The sequence below is a fragment of the Molothrus aeneus genome, unplaced genomic scaffold, assembly GCF_037042795.1.
Source record: "Molothrus aeneus isolate 106 unplaced genomic scaffold, BPBGC_Maene_1.0 scaffold_40, whole genome shotgun sequence".
NCBI classification, from domain to species: Eukaryota; Metazoa; Chordata; class Aves; order Passeriformes; family Icteridae; genus Molothrus; species Molothrus aeneus.
The window spans coordinates 1,734,208-1,745,232 of NW_027099068.1; the positions used below are offsets into that span (position 1 = coordinate 1,734,208).

The window sequence follows — 11,025 nt, forward strand, 5'->3', positions numbered from 1 at the left end:
TCTCCATGAACAGGTGCCCATGTGCAGCCCCAGCAAATGTCCAACAGCAGCTCCATCAGGCACTTCCTCCTGCTGGCATTGGCAGACACGCGGCAGCTGCAGCTCCTGCACTTCTGCCTCTTGCTGGGCATCTCCCTGGCTGCCCTCCTGGCCAACGGCCTCATCATCAGCGCCGTAGCCTGCGGCCACCACCTGCACACGCCCATGTTCTTCTTCCTGCTCAGCCTGGCCCTCAGCGACCTGGGCTCCATCTGCACCACTGTCCCCAAAGCCATGCACAATTCCCTCCGGGACACCAGCACCATCTCCTACTCAGCTTGTGCTGCTCAGCTCTTTTTCTTTCTGTTCTTTATCACAGCAGGGTATTCACTGCTGACCATCATGTGCTACGGCTGCTACGTGTCCATCTGCAAACCCCTGCACTACGGGACCCTCCTGGGCAGCAGAGCTTGTGCCCACATGGCAGCAGCTGCCTGGGCCAAGAGCTTTCTCAATGCTCTCATGGACACAGCCAATACATTTTCCCTGTGCCATGGCAATGCCGTGGGCCAGTTCTTCTGTGAGGTGCCACAGATCCTCAGGCTCTCCTGCTCACACTCCAACACTCTCAGGGAAGTTGGACTCATCACAGTTAGTGCCTCTTTGGTATTTGGTTGTTTTGTGTTCATTGCTTTCTCCTATGTGCAGATCTTCAGGGCTGTGCTGAGGATCCCCTCTGAGCAGGGACAGCACAAAGCCTTTTCCACCTGCCTCCCTCACCTGGCCGTGCTCTCCCTGTTTGTCAGCACTGGCATATTTGCTCCGTTGAAGCCCCCCTCCATGTCCTCCCCATCCCTGGACCTGGCCCTGTCAGTTCTGTACTCAGTGGTGCCTCCAGCCCTGAACCCCCTCATCTACAGCCTGAGGAACCAGGAGCTCAAGGCTGCAGTGTGGAGACTGATGACTGGATGCTTTCAGGAACATTAATCTGCTTGCCAATTTCTGAAAATCACTTGTAATAAAACTCATCTTTAATACTTCTTGTTGGTTTCAATTTGGCTGTTCTTTTTCTTTGTTTTAGTTTTTTTCATATTGTCCACAAAGAAATGTCATTGTTTGTGCCGTTTCTCATTTTGTTTCTCTCTGTCTTCCCTGTGGTCCCAGACTGTGTCAATGAGCTCTTGGTGCCTTTAAAGGACCTAAAGCATCTCCCAGCAGAGTTTTCTGCAGAGATGCCCTTTTGATGCCTTCTCTGGAGCTGCAGCAGCAATGTCTGTGTGCAGAGCTGGGGCAGATCAGGGCTGGCCCAGCAGCTGTGCCCAGCAGCAGCAGCAGCAGCACTTGGTGTTGCCAGTGCTGCTGCCGTGGCCCTGCCCCGCTGCCCTGGTGGCCCTGGTGTTGCTGCAGGGCCTGAGTGCTCTCGGGGCCGGGCACAGCCCTGGGGGTGGCAGTGCCGGGGCTGCAGCAGGGACAGGCCATGGGCACTGCTGGGGCAGCGCTGACGCCTCAGGCCAGGCCCTGGGGGCTCCAGGCTCCTTGCCCAGGCTCTCTCAAGAACACGGCCAGGCCAATGCTCAGCACAGAAATCCCGGTGAGCAGCCCCAGGCTGGCCGTGGGCAGGCTGGGGGCAAACAGCATGGCTGGGACTCTGCAAGGGCCCTGGGGCAGACGGGAAGGAGCAGCAGAGCAGGGGCTGATCCATCCCCAGTGCGCTGCACAGCCCAGGGCAGTGTCCCAGAGCGTCCTCATGCAGCTGCCAACAACATCCCCCCTCTGCAGCCCTGGCCTCTCCCCCAGCTCACACAGGTGCCCCATCCTTGCAGGCACAGACACGGCAGCACTGGCTCAGCAGCCCCTGTTTGCATTGCACACAGCAGGGGGAGCACCCCCATGCTGTTGCTGTGGGGACATGAACCTGAGGGAGCACAAATGCCATCAGCCCTGGGGCCAGCAAGGGCTGGGGGACACCAGGGAAACCCCTCAGCTTTGTCCTGGCCTCTGCACTCAGCCAGAAAGTTTGTTCCCATCAGCTGGGAGTTTCCTGTGCCACTGCAGACGCTGTTGCTCAGAGCCAGGGCTGCCTGGCAGCCACCCCCAAACTGCCCTGAGCATTTCCTTTGCTGCACCTTTGCTTTCTTTAGTCTTTCCTTGTGCAAATTTCCTCCCATTGCCCACCCCTGTTCCCTCCCCTGCAAAACGCCCATCCCTGGTTGCCCTTTCCTCTCTGGCCCCACTCCCCATTGCAGTTCCTGACTTGGCCCCATGGGAACGTCCCTTGGGGAGCAGGATCATCCTACAAGTGCTGCAGGAATTGTCTGCAGGCCCCTGCAGTGCCTGCTGCTGCTCCCTTGCCAGAGGCACCCCAGGCCAGGGGGGCACATCTGGGCTGCTGTGTCTGCCTCTGGGGCTCCCTGTTCTGGGCAGTGAGGAGGAGCTGCACAGGCTCTGCACGACTGACAGGATGGGCTCTGGGGCTGCCAGGAGAAGCTGAGGGACCTGGGCTGCTGGAGCTCCTCAAGAGGAGGCCCAGGGCTCATCCTGCAGCTGCTCCAAGGGTTCTTTCAGAGAATCCCAGAATCAGCAAGGCTGGAACAGGCCATGGAGATCATCAAGTCCAACCTGTGCCCTGACACTGCCTTGTCTCCCCTGGGCCTCCTCTTCTCCAGGATAAACAAGCCCAGCTCCCTCAGCTGCTCCTCAAAGCTCTTGTGTTCCAGACCCCTCCCCAGCCTTGTTGCCCTTCTCTGGACACGCTCCAGCCCCTCCATGTCCTTCCTAAATTGGGGGCCCAGAACTGCAAACAGCACTCGCGGTGCTGCCCAAGCAGTGCTGAGCACAGGGGAACAATCCCTGCCCTGCTCCTGCTGGCCACACCATTCCTGAGCCAGGCCAGGAGCCATTGGCCTTCTTGGCCACCTGGGCACACGGCTGGCTCATGTCCAGCCTGCTGTCCATCTGTCCCTGCAGGTCCCTTTCTGCCTGGCTGCTCTCCAGCCCCTCTGGCACCTTGTGGAGGAAGGGAAGGGAAGGGAAGGGAAGGGAAGGGAAGGGAAGGGAAGGGAAGGGAAGGGAAGGGAAGGGAAGGGAAGGGAAGGGAAGGGAAGGGAAGGGAAGGGAAGGGAAGGGAAGGGTCCAGATCCAGTCCTTCCTGAAATGTGGGTTTTGCTGGCACTGCCAGTTCCAAGATCTGGATATTTCCCTATTCTGGCATAGCTCAAATGAAGAAATTTTCTGGCAAAGAGAGAAAAATCTGGCAATTTTCCTTTGCTGGCTCTGTCACCACCCAGATCTGGTGTTTGCCAGCACTGCCAGTGTCCAGATCCAGCAATTTCCTGGTGCCGGCACAGCCCAAGTGCAGCAATTGCTGACACAGAAAGCCAAAACCAAGCAAATACCTGGTACCTATAGCAACCCAATCACGTGTTTGCTGACACCGCCAGTGCCCAGATCCGGAATTTTTTAGATGCCTGCACAGCATAATTCCAGCAATTTGCTGACACAGAAAGTTCATATTTGGCAATTTCCCAGTGGCAGCACATTCCTCACCAAGACCTGCTGTGTGCTGGCACTCCCAGTGCCCACATCTGGCAATTTCCCTCTTCTGGCACAACTCAAATCCAGCAATTATCTGGCAAAGAAAGCCCAAACCCGGCACCGCCCAGATCTGGTGTGTTGGGGTTGGTTTAAAAGAAGGACACCTTGGCTTAAGGCCATGGGAAAACCCTCTTTAGTTGGGGTGAGAAGGAGCTCCCGCCCGTGATCCTCTTGTTCAGTTATGCAGATTGTTGCTAGAAAGTTCTGAGTTCCCTTTGCTACCATTGGTTACTTTTTACTGCAAAAATTGTAATATTCTTAATCGTTCCTTCCTCTTGGATCCTTCCCTCAGATCCCACCATAACCCCTCCCCATATATAAATGTATAAATATCCCTGCTAGACCCTGGAGCCAGGCTTTTTTCTGCTTCGCTCTCTGTACTGTGCACGCCGCCCTGTTTGTTGTGTTTGCCTTCATTAAAGTTCTGTTTCCAGACAAGCAGATGGAAGCAGTCTCTGTCTGTAAAGTGGCCAGAGCAGGTTCTCAGGGAAACCACTGGTCAACGGTCCAGACAAGGACCAGAAGGTTTCACTGGTGTTTGCTGGCACTGCCAGTGCCCAGATCTGGAAACTTCCCTGTTCCGGCACCGCCCATGTCCAGCAATTTGCTGGCACAGAAATCCAAAACCCGTGGCAGCATCCTGCTACTGGGTCTGGCACCACCCACATCTTGTGTTTCCTGCACCAGAACCCAGATTTGGAAATTTCCCGATGCCAGCAGAGCCCAAATCCATCAGATTTCTGTCGCTGGCAACGACACCACCCAGATCTGGTGTTTGCTGGCAGCGCCAGTGCCCAGATCTGAAAACTTCCTGGTGCTGGCACAGCCCAAGTCCAGTGATTTGCTGGCACAGAAAGCCAAAATCTGGAAAGTTGCAGGTTCTGGCTCCAGCACCATCCAGATCTGGTGTTTGCTGGGACTGACAGTGCCCAGATATGGAAATATCCTGGTGCCTTCACAGCCCAGGTCTAGCAATTTGGTTTTAGCTAGCTGGGGCAGAGAAGTTCCTTTGGACTGTGACTTTCCTTTTTCTTGGAACTGTTTAAATCTGCTCTGGACTGAAAACCCAGAAAAACACCGGCAGCTCACACCTGTGGCCCACCGAGCTCTGGGACACTGCATTCCAGCACCAAAGAGACTTAGAAGAGACCGAGTGAGCCAACTACAAGCCACAAAAAGGACTTTCTGAATTTGCCATCTCTTCAGCACTGTCAGAGGTTTCATTTAATATTATTCATTTTTCATCCTTGTGAATACTTTACTTGTTAAATAAACTGGGTTTTTTCACTTTTCTCGAGGGAAGTCTTTTCCTGAACTAGTAGGGGAAGGGGCCACTTGAACTTGCTTTCTAGATGGACCCTTTTGGAGGTTTCCTCCCAAAATTTGCCCTAAACCAGCACAAAGAGTCACAATGAAAACTTCACCAGTGGCACAACTCCCCAGCCCACCAGGAAAAGAAAGGACATGTAAAGTTCTCCAAACATTTGTCCTGCTTTGCTGCAAAAGTCGGGCTGCACACATTGTGCAGTGTGGAAAGCCAAGAGAAGCTGCAGCTGGTGGCAAATCTTGTGACAGAAGCTCGACCTTGTTCTCCAGGAGAGGCTTGTGAGAAGAGCAGACAGGAGAAGATTCCTGGAATACTGAAACAGCTTTCCAGAAGTGAAATGAAAATGAAAGAAACAATCCAAGATGTTTTCCTCTATTTATTTCTATGCTCCCCTTTTCCATGTTGCATCCCAGTAATTCCAGATGCACCTCACCTCTAAGATCGGTGACTTAGCAAGTTTTAGACACTCTAAAATACCATGAGCCACACACAGTTTACCTTCCCCTGTTTTTACGGGAAAGCAACACTGGAGCTGTAAGTGCAGTGCTGGGGTCAGGTAGGAATCCTACACCAAGGGAAGGTGGCCCGACAGTGTTTGCCCCTCAGCAAGGACAATGCAGAGCAGCAAGCGAGGGGATTGCTGTGCCAGTGTGCAGGAGTCAGGGCTCTGCATCTGGGCTCACCGCTGCAAAGTTCCCGTGTTTGGACAGACTCAGGGGCTGTGCCCGGGGCGCGCGGGGCTCAAACGTGGGGCTCGTGGGGCGAGTGGGGAACGGACACGGGGACGAACGGCCCCGGTGCTTCAGTTGCAGCGGCGGCAGCAGCAGCGGCGGCAGCAAGCAGCGGAAGCGGAAGCAAAAGCAGATACACTAGAAAAATCTTTCTCTTTCTCTATTTCTTTCTCTTTCTCTTTCTCTCCCTTTCCCGCGGTCGGGCACCCTTCTCCCGGGGTCCCTTGCCCGGCGTCCCTCTCCTCTCCCCGCCTCCCTCTCCCCTGCCGGGCCGGGCCATGCCCCCGGCCCGGCCCCGGCCCCGGGCGGGGCTGCCCCGTGCCCGGCCCCGGCCGTCCCGCCGCGCTCTCGCCTCCGCCCGGCTCTGGCCGTACTGGCGGTGGCGCTGCTGGGCGGGCATCAGTTCCTGGTGCGGGGGCGGCATCGCCGCCCTTCGGCTCCGCCTGGCCCGAGCCCGGCCCCGGACCCGAGGCAGGGTCCAGTCCCGACCCCGACACCGACACCGACCCCGGCCCCGGCCCCGGCCCCGGCTCCTCCCGGGGTCTGCGGAGGACACAGGCGGCGCGGCCGCTCCCGCCGCCTCCGCTGCGGCTTCCCCGGCCCGAGCTCCGCCGCTCGGCAGCGCGGCCGCCGGCCCCGAGCCTCCCGTGCCGCGTTCCAAAGAGCGAACGCCTGGGCATGGCCGGCCCGGGGCGGCTGAGGGGCGCTCGGGGGCCGTTGCTGGCCCCGGGCCGAGCGCTGACAGCCGCGTCCCGCCCGCAGGGAAGGCGCACCAGGCCCTGCAGGAGCGGCCCCGGCGGGGTTCGCTGCTGGGGCGCGGGCCAGGAACAGCCATGGAGCGGAGAGCCCCGAGAGTGCCCAAGCTGGCCTGCGTGGAGGAGGAGGAGGAAGAAAGCCCTGGAGCTGCCCCAGCACGGGAGACTGAAGAGGTGGTGCCGTTCCATCCACCGCAGGAGGGTGAGTGGCAGAGCTGGGCTGCAGGGCTGGAGCCTGCAGCCAACTTGGCCCCATGCCATGCCATGCCATGCCATGCCATGCCATGCCATGCCATGCCATGCCATGCCATGCCATGCCATGCCATGCCATGCCATGCCATCCCCTGGGGAAATGCCCACGGACAGGACGGAAGAGGGGCCAGGCAGATACCCCACAGTGGCCGTGCTCCATCCCCCTGGAGCATCCCGGGGCTCTCCCTGCCTGGGAGCGCAGGGCTGGGCTGTGTTCTCCGGCCTCTCCCGCAGCCCCTCAGGTCTGGCTGCGCTCGCTCTTTGCCAGATGCAGCCCTGGAGTTCACACAAGAGCAGGAACGCACCCGTGGCCGCTTCCGAAGAACAGCGCAGGTACCGGCAGCCACCCCCAGCTGGGCTGGGCCTGCTGTCCCTGCTCAGCCCAGCACCATGTGTGGAGCACTCATTGCAACATCCCCGGCTTCTTGCCCTTCTCCTGCAGCTGGTTGGCGACTTCATCAGGAGCATTCGTCAGGAAGAGAGCAGCACCATGGGCACTGGGCTCAGAGCTCACTCGGAGCTCCTCAATCATGAGACCAGTGCCGCCCTGCTGGATTTGCTCGTGGAGAAGGGGGCTGCCAGGCCAGAGCAAGTGAGCAGCCTGGGGCCAGGCTTCAGTTCCCCCATGAGTCCCGTGGCTTCCCCAGCCACGGCTGCTGGTCCCTGGGAGCCTTTGAGGCCATGGCAGTGCCCTGGCAAGGGAAGCATTCTCTGGGGACTCTGGGGACATTGCTCCCTCTGGCAGCTTTCCAAGTCTCCCCGTGCCTTCTCCAGGTGCCCGCCATGGTGAGGTACATTCACCGATGGCTCAAGGCCAGTGATTCTGCCGAGCACAGGCTGGACAAGGCCCTGCTGAATGTCACCAAAGCACACCCGGATGACACAGTCCTGACGCTGCTGCGTGTGGCCCCGTCCTGTGACAGGTATGGGGCCCACCTGCCCAGAGGGCTCAGGCCTCCCCAGCTCATCACCCTGTACCGCCTGTCCCAGGTGTCTGACCAACAGAGAGTTCCAGGGCCCTCTGGCTGCTGCCTTTCCCAGCCCTGGCACATCAGCCCCCGAGCCTGCTGCCAATGCTCCCTTGCTGCCCCTCAGGGCTCTGTCCCCACAGGGCTGGGCTGCCTGGCTGCTGCTGGCGAGTGGCAATGGGCAGAGGCAGAGCCGGCGGTCAGCCCGGGCCCCTAGGGATGCCCAGGCCATGGTGCTGTGTCTGAGACCCCCCTGAGACAGAGCTCTAACCCCACAGAGCTGCCATCTCCATGTGGAAGACCATCATGTGCTCGTCCAGGACTGCAGAGCCAGTGCAGCTGATACTCCTGGATGTGCTGGGGAGCTGGCCAGAGCGCAGCACGTGCACCTCTGATGGGGACAAAACGGGTGTCTTTGGCCTGGCTGTGAGTTTCTGTAACTGGCCTTTGCTGGCCCCAAGGCCGCCTCTCCAGCAGCTCTCCATCCTCCTTCCCCCACTGCATCTCCCTGCCTCAGGCGCTGGCCTGAAACCTGGCCCAGGGGCAGCTTCAGGCCCACCAGGGCCCATGCTCGCCCTGCCAAGGTCTCTCTGGGCCTCTCCCTGCCCTGTTCGGGCCCTGCCACACGGACACCTCGGCACTGAGCGCTGTCTCGGGGGGCTTTGTCCCTTGCAGGCAACCGTGGTGATGTGGAAGATCCTCCAGGAGCCCCCTGTCCCATGTGTAGTAGAGCTGTATTTCCCCCACCTATTTGTGCATCTGCTCTTCCAAGTGTTCTTCAGCACAGAAGAGATGCCAGAGGAGGTCGAAACCTTCTGGAAGGGATGCCAGGAAGAGCACGGCCTTGCCACCAGCCCCAACAGGTGCTCCATGCCAGTCCTCCTGTCCCTGCCACGTGGCCCGCAAAGGAGCCAGTGCTGCCAGTGTGACCTGGGCTTTGCTGTGCACACAGGTTTGCAGTGCAGACCCTGAAGTCCCTGCTCTGCCTTCTCCAGTGTGAGCACGTGGTGGTGTCAATGGAAGGCGAGCGTGGCTGGGACACGCTGCTCTGCGTTGATACCCACCACTGTGCCGTGGCTCTGCTGGCCGGGTGAGACCCCCCTTGTCCCCATTGCTCCCAGCATTTGTGCCCTGTGCCTGGGCTGTCCCACACGGTCCCCATGGGCCAAAGGGACGAGGGACAGCCAAGCAGGCTGGAAAAAGGCTGGGAAAGGAGGGTGCCCAGGAGTGGCCACATCTCAAAGGGCCCAGGTCCCCTGGAAGGGTGGTGGGGGAAGACAAGAACCATGTGAGTCAGTGCTGGGAGAGGCTTCCCCCCCTGGCTCAGGGTCTTAGTGCCATTTTCCACCTTCCAGGGAGATGTGCCATGCATCCAGGCCCTTGTGTATAAGGATCTTAGACTGCCTCCTTGAGATGCTCAGCAAAAAGAGGCCATACTGGGATTTCCTTGCTCTGGCATTCCTTGCAGAGGTGAGCCTGAAGGCCAGCATGAGCTGGCTGAGCTGCCTCCCAGCTCTCTGCCCTCTCGTTGCCGCAGCCGCCTGGGACGGTGCCCGCGCCCTGTGCTGCTGCCTGGGCCCAGCCCTGTGCGGCTCTGGGCTCCTGCCGGCCGGCTCCCCCGTCACTGGCCTGTGCCTTTCAGGGCCTCGAGTGCCTGGACTTGAGGGAATGCAGGGACAGCATCATGGATGTCTTGCCAAGGCACCTGCGGAGGGAGCGCGCAGACACTGGCAGCCAGCATCTCAGGGACCATTCCCCGCTGGTGAGAAGGGGGCAGTGGCTGAAGCCGTGCAGGCAGCGTGGGGCTGGGCAACGCAGTTGCTTGGCCCTGCCTGGGCTTTGGGCACTGGGGCAGCTGCTCCCAGCTCTCATCCCTCCCGCTTCAGCTGCCCGAGTGCTTCAGGACAGGCCTTTGGCCTCTGGGCCCTGCGGCAGCAGGGTGGCCTTTCACAAACTTGCCTTCCGCACAGGCTGAAAGAAGGCGGAGCCTGACTGAAAGGCTCATGGGGCTCCTGCTCTGGATGACCACCAGGATACTGGGCTATCTCTTCCTGGATGATGGTGCCAGGATACCCAGCCCCGTGGCCCTGGACCTGGCTAAGCTGTTCCTGCCACTCTTTGACAACGTAAGGCTCTGTGCCCCCGGCCACGGCCACTGGCTGCTGCCCGGACACTCGGTGCCCTGTGGAGATGCAGGCCTGTGCCAAATGTGGGCCAGAATCAGCTGATGCTGAGCTCTTGCTGCCTTCCTGTTCTACAGGGTGATTGCCAAGTGCAGCAGCTCTCCATGATTCTCTTTCACACCTTGATGTCTGCTGTAGAAGAAGAAGGAAAAAAGCCCCTGATGACACAAGTGTGTCAGAGCCTGCTCCCACTCTTCTTCCACTGCCATGATGAGAATCTGCGTGTGGCAGAGGTGAGGACTCGTGGGCTGCTGCTGTCCCCCTGGCAGGGGGCTCGGCTGCCTCCTGCCCTGCGCCTGCTGGACTGCAGCCTCCTCCAGGCTGCAGCTCCTGTGCCCTGGGCTCTGGGGCCATCTCCGCGTCTCTGCTGCTCTCCAGACTTCTCGGGGAACGCTGCTTTGTGCGGTCAAGTTCCTGAAAAGGAAAGATCTTGAAAAAACTGTGAAGAAAGAGAAACTCTCAAAGTTCACTGAGCTCCTGGTAAGGATGGACTGCAAGCCCCAGCCTCAGGCTGGAGAAGGCCCCTGAGGGCGGTGCTCAGTGTGCGGGGCGGTCAGCTGTGCCCCTGCCCGCTGCTGCAGCCAGAGGCCGCGCGGGCTCTGCTCCAGGCTCCCGTGGGCCCGAGCCGGGTGCCCATGGAGCCCCGACCCGGCGGGGCTGCGGGCCGGCACCTCAGCTCCCCAGGCAGCAGCCGGCCCGCTGCCCCCTCCCCTCGGGAGCCCTTGGCCAGCGGCTGCTGGCCGCGCCTCAGGACTGTGCGGGCAGGGGAGGCCGGGGCTGGGCGCAGGCAGCGCCCGGCCCAGGGGCTGAGCCCGCGCCAACCCTTCCCTCCTGCCGCTCTCTGCAGCTGGCAGAGGACAGGAGCCGAGCGGCCGAGCACGTGCGCCGGGCCCTGTGCTACCTGGAGAGCCCACAGGAGCCCCTGCGAGAGGCGGCCATCAGGTTCATGGGTGAGCCACGAGCCCGGGCTCCCTCCCCGGCCCGCCGCAGCTCGGCCCCGGCCCCGCCTGCTGCCCCGGCAGCGCCAGCCGGGCCCGGCGCCGTGGAGCCCCGCCTGGCCTGGGCATTGCTGCTGCCACCCTCTGGCAGCCGTGCCCTGGGGCAGCAGCGTGCGGCAAGGGCCGGGCTGAGCCCTGCCGGGCCAGCAGCCCGTGTGGCCACAGCGCCGGCAGCGCCGCCGGCAGGGAGCTGTGCCGCTGGCGCCGTGACAGGCTCTGTGTTCACAGGCATGGCCGG

The 11,025-nt window shown here is 60.5% G+C and overlaps 1 protein-coding gene across 1 annotated transcript; it reads left to right on the forward strand.

The window, feature by feature from the left end:
- Positions 1–381: 381 nt before the first annotated feature.
- Positions 382–966, forward strand: LOC136570865 (olfactory receptor 14J1-like). Its single transcript, XM_066571270.1, has one exon. It carries the CDS (start codon positions 382–384, stop codon positions 964–966), a length of 585 nt encoding a protein of 194 aa, XP_066427367.1.
- The last annotated feature ends 10,059 nt before the right edge of the window (positions 967–11,025 follow it).